At 40.9% G+C, this 23439-nt stretch overlaps 1 protein-coding gene across 1 annotated transcript in view; it reads right to left on the bottom strand.

The window, feature by feature from the left end:
• Positions 1-232: 232 nt before the first annotated feature.
• The window catches only part of SH3GL3 (SH3 domain containing GRB2 like 3, endophilin A3), a 58172-nt gene continuing 34965 nt past the window's right edge, over positions 233-23439 (bottom strand). Inside the window, exons 2-9 of the mRNA XM_075100502.1 lie at positions 19486-19554; positions 18169-18241; positions 16531-16674; positions 14874-15007; positions 13313-13471; positions 8976-9079; positions 7593-7720; positions 233-1026 (exon numbers count right to left, since the gene is read on the bottom strand). Coding sequence (XP_074956603.1) covers positions 821-1026; positions 7593-7720; positions 8976-9079; positions 13313-13471; positions 14874-15007; positions 16531-16674; positions 18169-18241; positions 19486-19554 — 1017 coding nt within the window. The 3' untranslated portion in view covers positions 233-820. The remainder of the gene's footprint in view (positions 1027-7592; positions 7721-8975; positions 9080-13312; positions 13472-14873; positions 15008-16530; positions 16675-18168; positions 18242-19485; positions 19555-23439) is intronic.

Here is a 23439-nt window from a genome sequence, read left to right as displayed (position 1 = left end):
TTCCTGCTAGAAAAAAATTTTAACACATTATGTAGCATTTATAATGAGTAGGGAGAGAGCAAGATTATTAAAACTTTAGTGGATGAAGTGTCATAAAACTAATACTTAGGATTTATTCATACATTTCTAATGCAGCATGGTTTTCTTCACTGAAAGCTGATATATTTAACAAAAGTAACCCCTGGCTCAAAAACAAATGCCAGAACTACAGGAATAGAAGCAGCAAGCACTGTTCTTATCCCACAGGAATATTTATTCAGTTTGGTCAGTAAAGTATAGGAATTTTCAATGCTGAGGACTTGTACTTAGTACAACATCATAATATTGACAACCACCACTTTGCCTTTTGTCAACATACAATGTGAAACATGGATTAACTTGCTCACAATAAATTACAGTGTGATAGATGAAAAGAGCTTAATGACATCAGTAACTTAGGAACTGGTTACAGTTAGCTTCACTTAGAGTATCTTTAAAACTGGTTTTCAATAGTAAAATCATTGCAGCCAAAGATAAAAAGAAAAATCTACATACAATAGCAAGGAAACAGTTTTGGAAAAACAGTGAGCTACCAGTAAACACTTCATACAGTGATCTTCAAGGCACAAAGCAAAAAAACTGGGTATGGGTTTTTTTGCAGATTGATGGAGTCAGGGAAGGTAAAATATTTTTGGAATATAAAATAAATACATTTTTAAAAGACGCATACAAAAGTCAGTAAGTCAGTCGAATAGCAAGGCTTTCACAGAATGCCACACTGACAGAACATTTGTGAATCCATTTCAGTCATGAAATCATGTTCACAGCTTGAATGACACAATCACTGAGGCAAGGGAACCATCACTTCAACATAGTTAATAGGGAAGAAGCCAGACTCTCCATTTAACATCCCCTCATACCAATTCTCATCAATCTGATTGGTCAAAGTTATGATGTCCCCTTCCTTAAACCCAAGCTCGCCTTCATTTTCTGGCTCAAAGTCATAGAGAGCTTGGCAGCAAGGCTGATCCATGTGCATTGAAGAACCTGCCCCAGTGACAGAAAAAAAACACCCCATATTAATAGAGATTCACAGCATCCCACCAGTCACTCAGTATAAAACAATGGGTCAAAACCTGTGGCTCTGCTGTCATGAATTTCCCCTCCCCAATGTTTTTTTTTCCATTGCTTTCACCCATTATCATCTTGTCCTTCTACATATAAAAAATACTAGTGATAATTAGTTTAACGCATAAGTGTCTTTCTCCCCCATTCTGTTGAGCTGCTACTTGATTTCCATTACTAGGTGCCTTCCTGTTCAAAAGGATGTTTAACTGATAGTCTGAGTAATCACAGATGTCAAAATCAGTGTGGTCTCTTTGCAGCCGTGGCTAGAGAAATGGGAAGGGGTAGGAGTTGAGGAAGTAGACAAGTCAATAGAAGTGACAAGTGATCATTTAAACAATTTGCACTGCAGCACACTGCTACTGTGTGAATCCGCACCAGCAGGCAGGGGCTCAGAGTCAGTCCTACAAACACACACTTAGAGCCCAGAGGCAGCTGCATGGATGTTTGCACTACATGTGCATTTGCAGCAGCAAGGCTTCCACAGCTGCTCCGGCATTAAGGCTCCCACCCTCACCTGAGCAGCGACAGTCATTTCTACGTTACTGCTCCCCAAGGTCATGTGTTGAAATCCTTTGTTGTGCACATCCTTCATCTGAACTAAAGCAAAGGTTATGCCAGGAACAATGGGGCCCATCAAACTATTTTTACAGATGAAAACAGCTTTCTGATACAGTATGTGGTTGTTCTTGTGACTTACGCTGTTTGTCCTGCTATAAAGATCGTCATTCTAAATTAGCCTTTTAAAATATTAACAGTACCATATGCAAACATAATAGTAAGTACATATATTTGTAGGAAAACAAGTAAATACAAACATAAAGTACAAAACAATCACCATTAGAAGAAGTTAGCCTTGTAAATGCAGTCATCTTTTTAAAAGATATTCTCATGAAGGTGTGTTAATTGGCTTGGATTTCTGTTATGGATACATGTGTTCATTCATATTTATGAATAATAACTTATTTTAATAAAATGTAATCTAGTATTCAAACTGTAAAGCCCTGTGGCCAAGGACTAGCCAGAGGTTCAGCTGAAGTTCACCATAACAGATTTTTGAAAACATATACAGCATATCCAAGTAAAAGTCTGCTAATCTGAAATGTAAAGGAAGAACAGGAGAAAAGATTTCATGCTGCTGCCATGTAAATAGTAGTGAAACACATTCTAGCATGACAACTCTAGAACACTCTGGTATTTATATTAAAGCAGTTAAACCTCTTAAATGCTAGGTTATTTGGGTTGTCTCATTTGCAACAATTCTCGAAGACTCTAGTCTTGACTCTCTCTCCCAGCTATCACACATGCTAATCATGCAATCATCTTGAAGAATAATTTTTGTCTGGATAAATATGCACACAATTGGTAATGCAATACAGATATGACAGCTAAGATGTTAAAAATGCATGCAAAATACATTTCCATCTGCTAATTATGGTAGTGTGTAGGAAACCACTGAAAATAACTGTTCAGGCGTTTTCTAGTAAAAGGGATGAGGAGAGGTCTCTTAGGAAACCCGCTGACAACTATTCTGGTGATCTGTAAATGACAACAGGTGAAAGCATCTTTTTAATTGGCCATGATACAATCAGGGGTAATAGTTGGTGTTGAAACTGGGAAGTAGGAATTACTTTTCTATTTTGCAGGTATGTTTTATCCTTTACAACAATAAAAGGGAGCTTTTATTTATAACAACGGCAGAGAGCTGTCAACACAGAGATCCCGCTCAGCAAACCTCCCCAGAACACTGCTGTAACAACGCCGGACTAGTCCTCTGCCTGTGAAAGGCACTGGGTAGTGACAAAGTTTTGCAAGAACAAACTAAATAAAGTTTAGTCTAATACAGTGACACAGGTGAAAGGTTGGTTCTGGACATATTTCTGCTGAAACAGTCCAAGCAGAAAAAAAGAAAATGAGCCACAGTTTCCCAACAATAAAGGTCTAATTGTGTTCAAAACCAGCTGAGTTATTTTCGGTCTTTGCCAAGGTAGAACTGGTACCAGCTCACTGGAACTGTCAACAGCAGAAGGCAGCGCGCTGAATAACTGACAAAATTCCTTGCTTTGCCCAGCTGCTCTGATGGGGCTAATTTATTATTGCAAGCCAGTTAATTCCTGACAGTAAGGTACCTGGTATGAGATGGATCACATTTGGTTCATTTTAAGCTCCAAAGAACTGAAGTGTCTGGCAGCCTGGAAAGATTTTTAAATAACAGTCACAGCCAGTACAAGCGGTTTCACTCCAGGCTGCAGGATCAAAGTCTTCATTAGAGTCAGGCAGCTGCTGCTACTGTATAATCCAATGAAAGAAAGCTTCCCTGACAAAGGTAATGGGGGCAGCACTGCCTGACAGTCTGCAACATGCACTGTTTAACATCACAGAATTGGCAGCATGGTTCCAGCCTCTTCCTGTCTGTTAAATACTTGCACATCCTTTCCTGCTGCAGAGATTTAAGCTAAAGGAATTGCACTTTTTTTCTGCAAACAGGGTTTATGTTAAATTGCAACACCATGGATGCCTCCTTAGTTCTTCCAGATGTGGAGCTAAACTGCCACACTTCACTGTCACAGTCAAAGATGGCTTCTCATTAATCCCCAGACCACTCAAACCTGGACAGCACAAATGGAAAAAACCACCCCAAAACCAGGCTAAGTAAGAAGCTGTCTGTGATTTCTGGAGCGTTACAGAATTAAACCAGAATGCCATTCAATGCTGGTTTGATTTTTTGTTTGTTTGTTTGTTTGTTTTCCCCAAAGGGAGTTACTGCCTGTACCTGCATCTACTCTGTCTTCTCTACCATGTTGTATACATATGGTAGCAAAATTATACTGTAATAATCAACAACTGGAAGCTTGCTAAGATAATTAATCCAAGTCTCCCTCACAGCTCAGGTGAGTAAACATTTAGATGCTTACGTTAAATTCTACCACATGGCAACCAGACCCATTTATTTCATATCATATAGTCAAACCTGACAAACAAAAATATCAAGAGGCAAGACATAACACAGCATTTGAAGAAAGTTCTAAAATGAACCAGGTAGTGCTCATAGTCTCATCTGATTAGTGAGGATAACAACGAATTAGAACAAAAACGCAGATTTGTTTTCTGTGCTTAATCAAACAGCTAAATAATTCACAAATTAGGATGAGGTTTCTGTGAATCTAGCAATGCAAATGCATGCAAGTCATTAGTAGTAAATATTCCCCATGTGTTAGGGACTGTACAAAGGAAAATCCTATTTCTGCTCCAAGAAGCTGATACTTAACCTGCAAAGCCATGGTGAAACACAGGAAAAGCCATGTTAGCACTCAGAACCGGACTGTGGTAGTTGTGCTGAATGTACCACAGCTTACTTTGACCTGTCCTGTTGATTTCCATGGGTTTGCTGAATACTAAGATACTACTTACCTTGAGTGACTGTCAGAGAAGTTAAAGGTTTATGTTTTGATAGGGTCAATGCGTGAACAGGGGAAATCAAGCAGGGAAGTGCTTGTTTGTGTAGGATGAAGAGGTCAGTTTTCTAAACAGGAAGAAAGAGGGTGATCATGACGCTATCCCCCCTATCACATGGAGACCTTAAAACATTTAGCAGTTTTGCTTAGAGCTGCCTGGTCCACATTTCTAAAACACAGACCATCAATCTAATCTGGTTCATGATTCCGATTTTAAACAAGAACAGAAAGGTTTCCCCATGTACAAGCAGTGTATATTGACTCCACTGCAGCTCCACAGAAATCCATATGGTTAACTTTTGAGTATGGAACAGGAAGAGAAAAACAACAATGAACAATGATTTCACTGATAATTGTACCTGCTGGGGAGGTAAGCACAGTGGCCATAGCTTCTTCAGGAGGAAAACAACATGATAGGTGGTCTTTCTGATATTATTAGCAACACTAAGCATAGCAACAATTATTAAATATATCCCATTTCTCCTTTTCATCTCTGTCATGGTTGTTTTATTTCTTTTCTATTTTGACAGCACTGAGTGCTAGTAAGTGAAAAGCCATCATTTAGTGATATGCAAGCAGTTGATGCAGTAGTCCATGAATGGAATCAATGAATGGAAGTGGCCCTTTCCTTTCTTATCTTAGTGATCAGTGATCATTTGTTTTTCAGTTCATTCACTGAATTTTAGCTCTTTAAAACTGGCTTTTATTTAACTATGTGGGCTGGAAGCAACCTTGAGAAGTCATCTAGTCTGCCTTTCTCCCAAAGGCAGGATTGATTACCCTTGAAGGATATCCTGGATCAATTGCTTCATGGCAATAACAAACCACTGTAATATGTGTGCTGTTTTATCTCTGCTTTGACATGCTAGTTTATATACAAATGCTGAACCTGAATGTCCTTTCTCCACTGCACATGCAAAGCAGAAAAAATAAAGTCTATATAACTTGACAAGTAATTGACAGGGGCCTAGAAATTTTATGCTGAATTTCTAATAAAGGTTGCAAAGGTTTTGCTGCTTTCATCCAGATGTGCTGTGAAAATAACTAGAAAGTTATTGATTGCTGCAAACATCCCCAGTACTTTGAATGAAATGTGTCCTTGTGCTGTACGTCTTGGGAACCGCTGGTCTGAATTGAGAGGAGTGTGCAGAGAGGGGGTTATCTCCCTCGATCCCACATTTGACAGCAACACAAAACTGCTTTTACCATTCAGGCAGCATGGGGAGCTTCACTAACACACCCTCAAGTAGCCTGAAGCACTGTCATGGTTTAATCCCAGCCAGCAACCAAGCACCAGACAGCCACTTGCTCACCGTCCCCGCAGTGGGGTGGGGGAGAGAATCAGAAGGGTAAAAGTGAGAAAACTCATGGGTTGAGATCAAAAACAGTTTAATAGGGAAAGCAAAAGCCACACACACAAGCAAAGCAAAACAAGAAGTTCACTCCCCCCTTCCCATGGGCAGGCAGGTGTTCAGCCATCTCCAGGACAGCAGGGCTCCATTGTAACATCCCAAGTAACGGTTACTTGGGAAGACAAACACCATCACTCCAAATGTCCCCCCGTTCCTTCTTCTTCCCCCAGTTTTATATGCTGAGCATGATGTCATATGGTGTGGAACACCCCTTGGGTCAGTTGGGGTCAGCTGTCCCAGCCGTGTCCCCTCCCAACCCCTTGTGCCCCCCAGCCCCTCGCTGGTGGGGTGGGGTGGGGTGAGAGGCAGCAAAGGCCTTGACTGTGTGTAAGCCCTGCTGAGCAACAGCTAGAACATCCCTGTCTTATCAACACTGTTTTCAGCACAAATCCAAACCATAGCCCCATACAGGCTACTACGGAGAAAATTAACTCTATCCCAGCCAAAACCAGCACCAAGAACAAAAGAAATAAAGAAGTTAGATCTTGCTGGGTGAATTTATGCTGCCAAACTACTGCAAATCCCCTTCAGTATGGATTGTGTAATACCTTCACCTTGTAACAGAATGCAAGAAAATTAAAGAGACATTAGAAGGAGCATGAAGTTACAGCTCCAAGCTTTTTCTTCCACCTTTAGTTCTCTCATTTCTTGCCCAACAACCTTTAAAAAGGAACAAGACTGGAGGGAACAGAAAAAAAAATAAAAAAAGATCTTAGAAACCATGCCAAGTAGAGAATGGAATCTTTGGCTCACTGATTCCCCCTCTATTTTCCTTACAAATAATGTTTATGGAAAAAGTTGGCTTGTTCATTCTCTTTTCTTTGAATATTGTTGCCTTTTGTGTGGAGTTGGGTTTTTTTTAACTCGTCTTCTTTCATCACCACTGTAGTAATTAAGGAGATAGAGCAAAATAATTTTATTCATGAGATGAGGAAAAGCTAGTTCAATGAGTAATGCAACCTTAATAATTATTATCATTCACAGAACTTTCAAGGGCTTTCAACAGTTGATTTTTTTTTTTTTTTTTTGTGGAATCAGGGGCGAGTCAAAGAAGGAGATCCTACTCCCACACCAATAGGTACCTAAGTACTTCAGTTCATAAATGCACACACTTTGGTGCATACTTCAGGGAAGAGTAAGGTAAAATATGTTAAAAAAAAAAAAATCAGTAAGGGTGGGAGTCATCTCTCTGAATTTTACATGGCTAATAGTTAAGATCCTGTACTGATCATTTATGGACTTAGACTGTGGAGAGAAATTAGCATCTGGAGATATTCCAGTAATCTAACACACCCACCTTAGGCATCTGTCTCTGCAAGAAATGAACTGTTTTCTGCAAGTGCCTCTCCCTCTCTCTCCTCCCACCCTCAGTGGCAATACAGAGAACCTAAAAGACCAAGCAGAATGCCACACCTAAATTTCTAAATAATAAGATGGGTGAGAGACTGTTGAGAGGAACCCTGCTTCACAATTCTACTTCCAAATCTTGGAAACAAATTTGAGTCAGATGCATGGATATGGATGTTTCATGGATCCATTGTTCTTATGGTACAAGGAATACCTCAAGCAACAATCTGGCAAAACATCTATTGACATGTTAATTCTGTGGTCATAGACTTACCTGATGATTTTATGGAAGAACTGTAGGCAATCCCATTGTGCTGCTGATTATCACCAACTTCCAGAGTTGTAGTTATTATAGGCTTTGGCTTAAATTCACGTTTAGGCCGACTAGATGCTACATTTATTCTGGAACACAGAGAGGAGTGGCAAGAGATTCACTTGCAGGAAGAAACACTTGTGGAGCTTCCGCTCAGGTTCAGTGCTTTGGTGTTTGAAAGGTGGGGAAAAACACCCTTCTGCTGGTTTTGTTTTTAGCCTTTTTTGGGGGGGGTTGGGGGGGGTGGTGTAGGGGTAGGGGAAGGAAGGTCTCTATTAGATCTTTATGCACTAAAAGCTGCTCAATTCTCATGCAGTACTTGAATTTCAGCAAGACCCTATTTTATTTAATGCTTTGGTCCTGCTGACAGAGGCATAAAGCTTAACAGCCTAAGTCTGAGAAGTGCTGCGCATCCACAGCTGCCACTGAGTTCAGCAGAAGTTTCAAGAATGAACTCTCTGGAAGGCTCAACTGCAAATGACATATGCAGAAACCCAGCCAGGACAGAGGTGCAAGGACTGCATCTCACACATTACCATTTTTTTAGAGAAAATGGGAAACAACCATTTGGTCAGCACAGCTGTCTCAATACCTCTTTCTGTATGTGCATGTGACCCAGCCCAGACCTCCTTGTCTCACAGGTCCCTCCCGCTGGCACAGTGCAGGGTGTCTACAGGCACAGCCACCCCTATGCTAATACAGCCACCATGTCCTCCCTGATCTCAGGACAGCCCCAAACAGTTACTTCGACTCTGCGACCATAATGTTAGCTTATGCTATAGTGACACCCAAGTCATTTAGGTCTCCTGTTCTCTGCTGGTTCTCCAAGTGACATATAGCAAATTAATGACAGCAGTACTTTTTTTTTTGTCTATTAGGATGACACAAAGTATCTGGACCTTTCATAGGTGCTTTGCACCACAGCTGTGCTCCTAGTCAGCTGGCTATTTCCTTACTCTGCTGCAGAATTTTGTTATACCCCTTAATCTCAATGAAAATAGGCCAACTTCTCAGCAAAGCCTCCAAAACACAACTCAAAGCATGCATATTTAAATAAACCTAGAAACAAATGGAGGCTGTCCTGATTAACCTCCACAGATGTGAGAGATTCTGCACACACTCAAAGCTTTCTGGGCAGATCCTGCATTACATTAAAGGCTCACAGCACAGCAAAAAGTTGCCAGGTGGCAATGATTTAAAGCAATGAAGTCCAGTAAGGCACAGAGCACAGCAAATGTGCATCTGTGATGTGGTGCGACAAGATCTGTTGCTTCAGTGACTTTTTGCATTCATGAACCTCAGCTGCAAGAGAGGTTCAAAGTTTTCTGATGGGTTCTGTCTTACCGGTTTTGCAGCTTGCTCTGCAGATCCTCCAAAATTTCTGTGGACTGTTTATGGTAATCTAGTGCTGCTTCTACGAACACAGCCAACTGGCTAACTTGTTCTACCTGAAATATAGAGAGGAAAATAGTCGTAAGGAGCCTGCAGTACATTCAGCTGAAGGATAAACAGATTATTCAAACCAGACCTGGTATCGCAAAAGACCATGATACCTTGCACAGGCTATTGAAAAAGAGCATACGTTATTCTATCAAAGAAATTACCAGTTGGAAACTGAACAAAACTAAGGTGTAACTTCTAGTTCACTAACTCAGGGCTGGGTCCTTGAGTCATTTCCTTTCACAATGTGCAAATCCCCTTCTGCTTTCAACTTCCAAGCCAGCTGTCTGTCAACACCCTAGCCTGAAACAGTTAAAAGGACATGACCCCTTAGCAGGTGAAAGTGGGGCTTTTCTGATCAGCAACATTGGAAGAAATTACACTGTGACAGCTCTTAGGACTCAGACCCATTAGTGTTTATCAGCAATGTTTACAAACTGCAGCCTGAAATGATCTGGACTTACCTCACTAGATGGCAGCATTTATAAACCAATAAATGAAACATGATTTATCTACTTGGATTTTAAAAAGTATCAGCCAATCACTCAAAAATATGAAAGCTGAGGAAAGGGAGAATGTGAAGGAGAAAAAAATATTTTGATTTTTCTATTCATGAAGTAACAAATAATCTCATTCCCCTAACACAACCTGAAAAGTTCAGGCTATACTGGGGATAGAGCAGATGTTTATTGGTCCTCTTCCTTTAAGACAGCATTAAGAAGACAGACCCCAAGAAGTCTGACATATTTACATTCCATCATGTCTTCAGACACTGGATCACAAGAAGGTATCCAAGTAAACTTTCTGCAAATGTTTTATGGACCCATGGCAATTTTGTACTATACTTTGTCTGCTTTTACTTGGTTAAAAAGATTATTAGCGATTCTGCCGGGAGTCCAAGAGAGCCAAACATTGTCACACAGCATACGGAAATGAAATGCACAGAACCAAATCAACAGCTGGTACAATTCCACCACAGTCAAAAGAGAGTAATGTAAACCAGCTGAGGACAACGCATGAAGTGCCTGGGCTTTGGACGGTGTGGTCAGAGAAAATGGATAGACAAGGACTGTCCAAACAAGATGACTAAGAGCCAGGAGGGATATGGAATTGTGAATTAGGAGGAGAGAGAGAGGAAGAGAGACTGGGAGAGAGCCAGAGAAACCTGAGGGACTAAAAGCCACTCAGCAAGAGGAGCCTGGGACTGGCTGAGTGGGAAGGGCAGGAAGATAGATCTGATAACAAGTGCATGCAACAGTGCCTATGTGGGAGCTCTGGAACTGGCTGTGCAAAAACCTGAGGAAGAGATGTGGATCAAAACTGATTCTGGGAAAGGCACCTGGCAACACGGTTAGGAACCACAGCTCAGAGATTGCAGGGCAATGAGACCAAGAAAGGGAGACATCTGGGGAATTGGAAAGGATGGGAAGGAAGCAAATGCAGTTAAGATCTCTGCAAACCCAGCAAGGCAGTCTGCGTTAGACAACAAGGCTGTAATGTCACTCCAATCTTCAAAAAGGGCAAGAAGGAAGACCTGGGAAACTATAGACCAGTCAGCCTCACCTCCAGCCCTGGAAAGGTGAATGAGCAGTTCATCCTGGAGGTCATCTCCAGGCATGTAGAGGACAAGAAGGTTATCAGAAGTAGTCAACACAGATTCACCAAGGGAAGATCATGCTTGACCAACCTGATAGCCTTCTGTGATGGCATGACTAGCTGGGTCAACAAAGGGAGAGCAGTGGATGTTGTCTATCTTGACTTCACTAAGGCATTTGACACTGTCTCCTATAGCATCCTCACAGGCAAGCTAAGGAAGTGCAGGTTAAATGAGAGGACAGTGAGGTGGATTGAAAACTGACTGAACAACAGAGCTCAGAGGGTTGTGATCAATGGGGCAGATTCTGGGTGGAGGCCTGTCACTACCGGTGTTCACCAGAGGTCTGTGCTGGGTCCAGTCCTGTTCAATGTATTCATCAGTGACCTGAAAAATGGGATGGAGTGTAACCTCAGCAAGTTCACTGATGATCCCAAGCTGGGAGGAGTGGCTGATACACCAGAAGGCTGTGCTGCCATCCAGCGAGACCTGGACAGGCTGGAGAGCTGGGCTGAGGGGAACCTCATGGAATTCAACAAGAGCAAGTACAAGGTCCTGCACCTGGGGAGGAACAACCCCAGACACCAGTACAGGTTGGGGGCTGAATTACTGGAAAGTGGCTCTGCTGAGAAAGACCTGGGAGCGCTGGTGGACAACAAACTGACCATGAGCCAGCAATGTGCCCATTTGGCCAAGAAGGCCAACAATATCCTGGGATGCATTAAAAGGAATGTGGCCAGCAGGTCGAAGAAGGTTATCCTCCCCCTCTACTGTGTCCTGGTGAGACCACATTTTGAGTCCTATGTCCAGTTTTGGGTCCCCAGTTTAAGAAGGATGTGGAACTCCTTGAACAAGTCCAGCAGAGAGCTATGAAGATGATCAGGGGACTGGAGCATCTCCCTGTGAGGAAAGGCTGAAAGACTTGGGCTTGTTCAGCCTGGACAAGAGAAGACTGAGAGGGGATCTCATCAACACCTATAAATATCTAAAGGTTGGGCGTCAGGACAATGGGACTGGACTCTTTTCAGTGGTGCCCAGTGACAGGACAAGGGGCAACTGGCACAAGTTGGAACACAGGAAGTTCCACCTAAACATGAGAAACAACTTCTTCACTGTGAGGGTGCCAGAGCAGTGGCACAGGCTGCTCAGGGAGGGTGTGGAGTCCCTTCCCTGGAGACATCCAAACCCCGCCTGGACGCGGTCCTGTGCCCCCTGCTCTGGGTGTGCCTGCTCAAGCAGGGGGGTTGGGTGAGATGATCTCCAGAGGTCCCTTCCAACCCCCACTATTCTGTGATTCTGTGAGAAGTTTGAGCAGGATGGACAGATTGGGTCAGCATGGAAAATGGAAGGGAAGGGGCACAGAGTCTTCTTGAAACAGAAACAATAGAAAGTGGGTATGGAAAACCCCAAAGGGACATCCAGTTCGCCCCCTCCCAAAGGCAGAATTAGTTATAGTAGAAAGTATAACTCATAATTTCTCTTGCAGCTCAGCTAAATAATTTTAATCCACGCACTGTTTTATCCTCAGTTTGGTGCTTTGACTAATGATAAACACCATATGAAACATTTCTCAGCTGCCTTTGCAAGGCAGAATCGCAAAACAAATACACTGCAACCAGGCAATTGGTAAAGCCTACAGCAGAACAGTGTGCTGAAATTTTTGATAGAGAACATTGGAATTTCTTGGTGTCCTCATATAACTTGTACTGGTAAAACAGCAAGAGGCTTACTGACTTATACACTGCTGTAACAAATGGGTCCGACTCACAAACAGTTTAGGAGCTACAGGCTAGTTTATAACTGGCCGTTACACAGGTGTGCAGAGAGGGAGAAGTTGCTTGCAGTTCAGTATTTCCACTTAACAGCTCCTTGTTGCAGTTTGCTCACAGAAGACAGCACAGTTCCTTTCTAAGCATGTTTTCTGTGATGCTGCATCTACAGAAGAAAGCTCTGCAATAGGCTCAAATAGGTCCAGTTCTCTTTTCCTACAATTCCATGGAAGAAAGCACATCCTGCTATTTCTCTGTGTATGGACAGAAGAGAGGATTATTCTGAATGACCACAGCTGCACCTTATTTACACATAATTTCATTACCAACTTGGGACTTTGAGCCAAAGTCCACATACCTGAGCCCAAGCCACAAACAACCTCTATGGAGTAATTTTCAGAGCGAAATAGTAATAATAATGATTTTCAGAGGTAAAATCATCCAGAAACTTCAAATCAGCAGCAAAGTTTTGACTATAAGTGAGCTACAATTACGAATGCACAGGGAACATACACTTGCTCATAGTTTCAGCAGCTAGTTTGTGACCCTGTTAATCTCCCAACTTTCTCCCTCCTACTGATCAAACCGCATTCTACTGTTAGATACTTCATTGCTTATAGAGTATAAAACTACTTAAGACCTCTGTGACAATTTTGTATGAGCTACTGTATCTCCAGAAGAAATTCCTGAATTCCTGAGTTCTCCCATTTACTGCTGTGCATTACATTCCTTTCTCACAGGAGATTAAAAGACGAAAGAGACATACTTTCTGCTTTCGGACCTTACCTCCTAGGAAGGATGGGACAGGCTTTATCCAATCCCACATACATTGCCCTCCTGGATGTACTGCAGCAAACAAAAATGTAGGACAGACTTACATCATTTTCTAAGAAATGGAACATGCTTCTTTCAGCCAGTTCCTTTGACTCTTCAAATTTTTCTACTGCTTGTTTAACTTCTTCATCTGGTATCTTTCCAAGACGCTTCTTTTTATAATCATAATCCAAACGGCGTCCTTCCAGTTTCTTCAAATGATGCTAAATAAGACAGAACATTTATGAGGAGGTCCAAAGAAATGCATTGTGATTTAAGAATTTCAATTATGGATGCAAATATAGAGGTACACAAGATCAAAGAAATACAAGTCTCAAGAGATTATCCGGTCCATCCCTTTGATCTGTGGCAGCATCAGTTAAGTCTAGGACTTTATACATGAATGAAATTTTAAACTGTATAGAGTTTAAATAAACAGCCACTTGTAACACTTGAAGAACTGGCTACCATGATTTGCTAAAGTTGGACGTCCAACTCATGGACTTGACTAAATGTGCAACACTTCGGATTGTCTAAATGAGAAGCAGGATCCAATCTAAATATGTGTATCCCCCCAAGTTCTAGACTTAATTCAAGTTTACCTCTTGAATTATTTGCAATATGACAGCTAAAAGGTAAAGAGTTATTTTCCCCTCTCATTTCATAAGCAGTGCTCCAACAAATCTTGTATTCTTGCTTTTTTTGTTAGGTGTCAACTTGACACTTCTATCTGATATAACTACATAAGCTTTTCTGTTGCCAAGAATCATAGCAATGACAGACTTACAGAATGGACTCAAAGTGACAGTACAAAATGCTCATTAAAGCTAACGTGAAACAATTTCTTTTCATCAGTTCAGAAGAACTACAACTGAAAACAGTTATGTATCACAGGAGACAGCTACAGACATCAAAACATTGTTACTATCTTTTTGCTATGTTTTCCACATCCATTTATGTGTAAACAAATAAAACAACCTTCATTTCTGCATCTCATCAGGGTTTTAACTTGCTTATTACCCAAGTCTTATGGAATAAACAGACTCAGAAAGAGACTGCCTGACTTTCTTTGAATTCTTACATTGTAAACAAAAACACTGAAAAACTTAACTCTAAAGGTTAAAAATGCATTCCTCAGCTTCCTATGTTTTTCCTATAATGGCATATGGCACTTGAATATTTTATGGCACTTCTCAAATCATTCTGTGACTGCCCTGAATAGCCTTTTTCAACAGTTACATCCATCCTCCATTATAAACAGCTTTAGGCTGACAGAGATGGCAAGATAGGATAATCAGTTGCAGTAAATCACAGCCCACTCACGTGTTCGTAAGAATTAATAAAAATGCTAGTTAAAAAAAGATAGCTGAAAATAAAGAATATAATTTTCTTCACTATCCTTCTTGTACTGAATGTACAAGCAATATAGCAAATTGAGTAAGTTCGACAAGTGAGAAATAGCTAAGCATTGATTTTAAGCAGATTTCATCACTGTTTTGCTAGAGAGCCAAACTTAATGCAGTGAAATTTATTTACCTTATTGCTTTCAAGAAAAAATATCTTGGGGAACTGGAGTTTGATTGACTCTGATTATAAATAAGTGAAGCTTTACTCTGGAAAACTTACCCCAATCTCTTTTAAATCTTTGTCCTGCAATAACTGTAGAGGATCAATAAAATTTTGTTTGACATTAATATCAAGTGAGTCCTTCACCTCTGCCATTTGCTTCATGCTTTCACCAGCATCCAGTAGTGCAAGGCCTATGGTAAAGAATAGGCTACTTATATATCAATATATGTAAAATCAGAAACTTTTATGAAACAGCTATTTCAAACAGGTATCTTTGTATCTGCTGCAGGCCCTTGAAGAGTAAAAAGATAATGGAAGCTATGCACTTGCTTGTCCCCTACAGAAAACTAGAACTGAAAATTTTTTGGTCCGAAGTATACTTTGTTTTTTCCCCTGATGCCCTAGGGGAAAAAAAGAAACCACAACCAACAAAACTGTTTTCCCTACTGTATTTGTATAAGTTACAAACATCCTCCACTTTGAGAGCTACAAACCAAGCTGATTAATTTGTACAACTTTCATGATATTATTAAATACAGAGAAAGTAACTTTTTAATCACAAAAACAAGTTTTACAGCTTCCTTATATACAGCATGTTTTTTCCCAAACCTCCTTTTTGTCAAAATTGTTGCTGCTTCTTTAAAACCACCTATTTAACATAGCTGTGTATTCTATTAAGCATGTAAGTTTCAGCAGGTAGAACAGTGTTTGAAATGTCCTTTCCCCTTTCCTAATTTTATTTACTATCCCTGCTGCTTTTGCTAAAAACACAAACACATCCAGCTCACAGATGAGTTGTGCTGCTTCACACTTCATGAGGAGAATAAACAAGTTTTTGGCTATCAACAGCATCTTTCCCTGTGCAGCACCTACTGGGGCTCAAGTGCGAGGTCCCTACACCTACATAGCTGTTACTATTTCAAGACAATCATGGTGCATAAAATTACAAATATTAGTAACAGTTGCGTACTGGCTTCTGTACGCAGTCCCAGCCCATACCGCGCTCTCCTAGCCCTAGTCCTCTCTCTTTCCCCAAACCAGGGTTTCCCTCTTCTCACGTATTTCTCCCTGGTTCTTTCTTAATCCCAGCCATATCAAAAAGCACCCACTGAGTAACACTGTGACAACGTTTCAAATTCATTCCGGCTAAGCCCTCACACTATGCATGCTCACCAAACAAGGCCCCTGTCAAGATTTTGGCTGTGAAGTACCAGCATATTTTGAGAGGGAATAGGTAAGATTTTATTTACTGGAAAATTGTAACATGGCCAAGCTAGAGTTCATTTTCACGAAAACAAGAAAATGCGTATTTAAGATGCACTGCTCCAAAGTACAGAAATACCAGATCATTAAAAAAAAAGCCAAACCAAAAAAACCTCAACCAATCACCCAAAGTTACTCTTTATTTTTTCCATGAGAACTTTTTTCCTTTAGTTTACTTCTCAAAATAGGATAACCGTTTTTATTTAAAGGTTAAAAGAAATACCTAAGAATCACCTTAAGCACCCTAAATTATTCAGGTCTGGCAACCTCCAACAAAGGTGGACAAATATGCAGAAGCATCACGTTTTGCTAATTATATCACCCACCCCCGATCACCGTACTTAACTTTCCCTCTTACCTGCAGTAGCTATTTACATAGGTTATGTCACTGAGTCATGTTCTGCAAAGAACTTTATGCTGAAATATTCACAGAGGAGATACACAAACTCACCAAACATAGAATCATCGCCAAGCTCTCTGCCATACCGTATCATGCAGTCTCCTAGGAGTCCCTCTGTCTGAGGATAGCCTGTGGTTTTTACTTGTCCTCTGATCTTTGACATTGTGTTCAGCATTCCCAGCTTGGCTCTGTATGCTAATAACAACATTAAAAAAGAAAAGAACAAGAGTTATAAAAACACTTTAAAAATTAATATATTTAAAGCAATAAATCATTTAACAAGTAATGTCACGAAGGAACGCAATATGCTGGCCTGTAGATTCATAAGGTTTTTGTTCTCAGTACTTCATAGTCAAAAGTTGAAATACGATTCCATTCAATAATATGGGTCACATGAAACTTTTTTATTCCCAACCAAATGAGCATCATTTCTCCAGGCAGATACGTAGTGCTTGTCACCTTCTGTGGATATTCACCAATACTCACATTCTTTTGAACATTGACGCTTGTGAACTCCTTGGTTAGAAGTATTGCAGAAAGAAAACACAGGATAGATACAAGGACAGCTAAAGCCAATTTCATGCTCGCGCTCTCTTGCTTGTGAGAGCTTTGCAGACCTTCCCCTCACCCCCCTTTTTTTTTTTTTGGTTCCAGTAATCAAGACAGTAGAAATTTATTCCGCAGAATGGCCTGGTACATACAAGTTATTTTACTGTTATCCTGCACATATCATGACAAAAACACTCATTTATTCTGGGAGAGTTTTATCCAATCCACTCCTTACTATAACCATGCAACAGCTTCTTCAACAAAGAAACAGGCATGGCCAAGGCATTCCTGAGGAATGTGAACCACGATGACAAGCTTCATCTTACACATCCTGGCTGGGCCTTGGTAAAAGACCTACCATTCCCATGTAGGCATAACCCATTAAACTTTTTCAGATATGTGCATCTCATAAGATACCCACAAGAAATCGCCATCTCTGAAGTCACTGGTGTAGCTGAATAAACTGGAATTCAGAGAGTTCTCAAAAAAATGAAGGTTCTTCTAACAGCTGGTTTGGACAGTGAATCAAGGTCATAACACAAACTTTGTGACTAACTGCAAATGGAAACGCGTCTCCTTTCTTGTTTCTTAAAACAATATCTGAAAAACCTCTGTTAACTGACAATCCAAAATCCACTGAGACCTAGCAATGTCCAGAAAATGCACAACCTAATTCAAATTCTGGGTAAGCAAGTAAGCCCTCTTTCCCATAGCTACATAACCAGTACCTCTGATGGCAGCAGCATCCAAGTTAAATTTAATGGCTTTTTATATCTCTGCTAAAAAACCATGTTGGTGTTCTCTTCACTTTAGCAATCTATATCCCACTCCAGCAAATCTGGCACAGATATGAACACACATGCTGTACCACAGGACCAAGCTGCCCAAGACATGCCATGCATGCACAACCTACACATGCCCAGTAAACCACATGCACTGTGTGCTGCAAGTTGAATGCATCCCAGATCACACTTAACGCATATCAACTTTACAGTTGCTCAATGCACATACAGGTAAATTTCTCTAGGACACACACAAGCCTCACAACAATAACCTAATTAGTTTTTATTTACCTAGGATGAATTTCCAAATAAGACAACAATGTTCAGCAAAATCCAACACCTACTGTTCCTATCCTACCTGGATTTGGCTGGAGATACTCTGTGGATTTGGATAGAAGCTCCGCTACAGCTTTATTAGTAACATCAATTTTCTGAAAAAGAAAAGTAACACAGTTAGCAAAAAAACAAATCAGTCATTAGAAAGTTTATCATTTTATTAGACATACTATACTATCCTAGCTGATTATGAAATTTTTTTTAAAATAAAGCAAATACTGTAGCTTAAAGTAAATAGTCATGTCATAGTTATGACAGGATTTTACCAAAAACATATTCATTGGCAGGTAGTATCAGGAAGGAGAGAGGGTTTTAATTACAAATGTGCGCTTGCCTTTCCAGTCCATCAGTCTTGACTACTGCTTACACATTCTAGACTACAGTTTTCTGGCCAGCCCAACAGTTGTTACTAAAAACGCTTTTCTAAACAGGTTAAAAACACTGAACATGCCCCTCACAGTCTTGGGGTCAGGGGCATTTAAAGCAGTAGTTTGCACTGTCTTCCCATTGAAGAGTTTCTAAAATGCTATAAAAATAACATTTCTGGTTTGCCTCTCTTTTCCTCCCTTAGGGCCTGCACATTATTTTTCCTCTTACAATGCAGAGAAAGGAAATAATTATTCTGTAGCCAAGAAACTAAAACCTAGAAACTTGTTTGGATCATAAATTCAAAAGTGCATGTTGGAAAAAAAACCAACTCTCACAAGACTTTCTTCCTTAATCTGCCAGCAATAAAAGCTGTGACCTAGGTCTACTATGAACATTTAAAAAATACACAGAAAGACAAGGGCAATAAAGAAAGCACATAAAAACTGAAAAACCAGAAACTGGAAGTAAAATTATTTAATTTGCAATATAACAGCTAATAAGTGGATAGCAAACATCTCCATTTCCACAACAATTCATGTAAATTTCTGAACATGGATTTAAAATAAGAAATAATTCTGCATCAAGAGAAATTTTGACCCTAATAGTTAAGATTTTTATCATTAATAATGTCAGATGGGAAGGCTTTGTGATATTTGCAAAGGCTCACTGAACAGTTCTCTCTCTAATCTCCCACACAGAGGGGAAAGGCCACTCGTGATGCTCTTCACCATTCTTGGAGGAGTTCCTCTTCACTGGGAGAGGTGTCAGTGGAACCTGCTTCCTCTGCTCAGACAACCTTTGTGGATGTCTCTTCTCCCTTGGCTGAGCTGACAAGGCTCAAGGAAAAATAAATAAAACAGAGGAGGTTCCTGTCATGTAAATCTTCAATACCATTCTATTACTTGAAACATGAAACATTTTTGATTCTGCAATCGCTTAATATTGAAAAACATAATGTTGTTTTCCTTACCCTTTCCATCTCTTGAAATTCTTCATCTAACTTTGTTCCTTCTGCCCCACTTATTTTTTCACTGAACAACTGTAAAAACACAAATTTAACAAAAAAATTTAATTATTTAATTACAGTCACAGGAATTCACTGCAGATTAGAAAATATGTAGGAACCATTTGAGGCAACTGTGCAAGAGAAGAGTAACCTTAGTCTTGGAAGTGAAGCTCTCATTTCAAGAGAGAAAATTATACCTGATATGAATTTACAACAGTCAAACAAAAAATAATTTCTCATGCCTAAACAGTTTGTACCCTAAAGGAATGCCTACACTGCAGACTTCAGGCACAGGGACCAGGGTCTGACTGCAGATAAATCCAGAGTAATTCTTCCAAGGGTCTCTCCAGCTCTGTACTTCCGAGTACCTTCTGATCCTGTATGCCATTAGGCTCAGGGATACAACTCCCACTCCTGCTGCTGGGAGTTGTGTGCAGTTCTGTGGAAGGAACAGACTCATGAAAAATGCTGCACTGTAGCCCACCTGTGTAACTGAGCATCTTTATGACACTGAAGACAAAAATTCCATGCATTCTTCAAGAACACAATGCACCAATTTTAAATAGAGCATTTCAGTAAGTCTTCTTAAGATGCTGAAACATTGTCCAATGTTGTGTAAAAACTCCAGGTTGTCAGACCTGAGTTTGGTCCTCACTAAGTCATGGCTAGGAACAAACACTGAAGCAGAACTCTGCTACCTGCTTCTTGCAGTGCGTCGTACCCACACTGCAACAGCATGAAACGAAAGCCAGATCCCTAGCCAGTGTGAAACAGCCTTCGAAAGCATCACTCCACTATGAGAGAAGTGGTTTAACACATATTCAACAAATATGAAACATAAATTCCTAGGACAATTCCTGCAAAAATGCTACACATTTCTCTGTTTGAATTTACTTTTATCACTGAATCTTGTAACGGCATAGTGTAAAACCCAGGCCTAGCTCACTGACTGCTGGTGTTCCCCAAACCTGCCCCCAGTAAAGTGTTTTGTTTATCCTCAGCACCCTCTGAAAGGGAATTCATCTCACTGAATTGAAATAGCCTTGGAGACTTGCACAATCTGAAAATGGGTCACGGCTCTTTGTAGCGCAACAGTTCCCTCCTTTCGGTCACAGCCTGCACCACACAGGTGTGGAGGGAGAGCGTTGCCTTGCCAAAAAACAGCGTCAAGCTGATGAAGCAGAGCTGGGAGCTCAGTGGCGGCTGACCTTGCATCAACATCAGTGCTACCACACAGCCAAAAGAACAGACCTGCTTAAGGGAAAATGCGAGTTCCGAGAGCCGTACTGCTAATTATTTCTTTTGTCTTTACAGTAGGACTCAGTCTTTACGCTTAACATGCCAAGCAGCCCACGAACATGTCAAGATTATTTCTCTTCCAGAGCACTGATGGAACAAGCACAAAAGCAGATAAAACAGAGATGGAGAAGTCCAAGTACCACTGAGTTCCTGTGGGTCATTGTCTTGCTGCTGTAGGACTTCACAGCAGAGAAGCAACCTGAGGCCACGCAGGGAGTGGGACACTGCCTGGGTCTCTGCAGGTACATCTGAGGAGTCCCTGAGCACCGATGGAGAAAGGTGCATGAAAAGGCTGCATGAAAAGCAGCCTATCAGAAATTATGCAGCTTCTTTATACTGGCAGTGTCTGTGTCCTTTCTGTGCAATGTTACTTTCTAAAATAATCAATGCCATTTTCCACAGCCTCACACATTTTCTTTCTCCAGCAGGCAATGAATAGATCTGCAGTTTCCTGAAACCTCTCATGGTGATCTCTTTTCAAAGGCTGAGTGCAGTGGAGGAATTATCCTTCTCAGGCTGAAGTTGCAAAATCCGCATTCAGTAGCAACCCATAGCTGCCTCATTACAAATAACCAATTTTTCTGTTGGCAAAGAATAAATGCAATGAAGCAACATGACTGCTCAACTGTGAAAGCATAATTAATAATAAACTACTGCACCAAATGACTGAAATAATAGAATATCCCACTCTTAGGGAGAACAGGTCTGAATGTTATAACAAGAAGCACAAGTGGAAGAGTAGAAAATTCACACACTAAAAATAATGCCAGAGAGAACTCCACCGGTTCATTGGAAGGCTGACAAAGTTAGTCTGAAAAATGCAATTTCTCAACAGATACACTGGAAGTTGATATGTTTTCAGAAAATGTCTTAGGGCATACACTATTTATCCATTGGCATCCCTTAGTTCTCCCTGGCTTATTGATGGCCATACATGGTCACACACACCTCCCTCAAACAACAGCCTGAAACTTAGGCTTACAGTGTTGTTGCTGTTTTTGCCAGGATTGCAGCTGCTGATCCAGGCATTTGCACTTGGCTGGTGAGGCTGCACTCTCAGTGAAGACATATGTGCGCCTCAGCACCAGGCTGCGGCCTGCTCGCCCTCTGCACATCTGCTCAGATTCTGCCACCCAAGTTTAGTTTTATCTTCTGAAACATTGCAAAACTCTTCACTGTGTTTTGAATGGATAAAACTTGATGCCACTCACAGAGGGAGAAACTATTTGCAGCAACACTGCGTTACTCCTTTCAAGGGGATCACTGGACTTGCTGAAGTAGCAGGGAATAAGGAAAGCATCTAAGTTAGATCCAGACGGTCACAGAACAACTGAGACTTCTACACACCAGCTTTCAGAGATAGAGAGATTCTGCATCTACAATTTGCAGAGAATAATGGAGTAATTTAATTAACAAATTGGATGATGGAATAGAGTATACTCCCTGAGAGTCTGGAGGACATCAGCTTGCGGGGAGCAGGCGATACACCAGATGGTGGGACTGCTCCTCATAAGGGCCTTGACAGGCTGGAAAAAATGGGCTGACAAGAACTTCATGAAGCTCAAACATAAAAATGCAAAGTCCTGCACCTGCAATGGAATATCCCCATGCAACAGCACAGGCTGGAGTCCAGCTGGCTACAAAACAGCTCTGCAGAATAACACCTGTAGTACTGGTGGAAAACAAGTTGAACATAAGTCAGAAGTGTGCCCTTGAGGTGAAGAAAGCCAACCCCATACTGGGCTTTATTAGCAACATCACAGACAGCAGGTCCAGGGAAGTGATAATTTTCCTCTATTTAGCACTTGTGAGACTAAATTTGCAGTAGGTGTCCAGTTTGGGCTCCCCAGTACAAGACACTGACATCCTGGGCGAGTCTGGTGGAAGGCCCCTGATGTGAGCAGGGGACGGAGAACATGGCATACAGAGAGCTGAGTTTATTCAGCCTTTAGAAGAGGTTAAGTGGGTATCTACCTAGTGGGAGCCTATGAAGAGATGGAGTCTGAATCTTGTGGAAAGACAAGAAGCAACAGTCAGAAGTTAGAAAGCAAGAAATTCAAACCTGTTAAAAAGGAAGGAAAAAAGAAGAAAAAACACAATCAAGATGGTGGTCAAACACCAGAACAGGTTGCCCAGAGAAGGTGTGGCGCTCCCATACTTGAAGACATTCAAACCTTGCCTGGACAAGGCCCTAAGCAACCTGCTTGAACAGGACGTGCTTCAAGTGGGAAGCTAGAGTAGATGCTTTCTGGAGGGCCCTTCTGACCTACCTGACTCCAATTCTAATTCTGTATTTGCAGTACCTGTGAGCACAAGTCCATAGAGTCAGCCATGGGATCTGCAGGCACAGTTTCATACATACTCTGAAAACAACCTAACACAGACCTACATCTAGGAGCAAAAGCACTGACCATAGAAAGTTTGTTCACACACTTGTTCTATGCAAACATTAATGACACTAAAATTTTTAGTCCAAGGTGACAATTCTTCGATATTTACTCTGAACTCTAAATTCCTTTGAAAAAGGAGACTACCTTGGTGCTCAGAGATGCCATAAAAAATTATGCCTTAAAGTCTGTAAGCTGTCTGTGCTCCTGACAGTAAAAATTGGTATAAAGT

Source organism: Phalacrocorax aristotelis, chromosome 7, assembly GCF_949628215.1.
Source record: "Phalacrocorax aristotelis chromosome 7, bGulAri2.1, whole genome shotgun sequence".
Classification (NCBI taxonomy): domain Eukaryota; kingdom Metazoa; phylum Chordata; class Aves; order Suliformes; family Phalacrocoracidae; genus Phalacrocorax; species Phalacrocorax aristotelis.
This window is presented reverse-complemented; position numbering and strand designations above follow the sequence as displayed.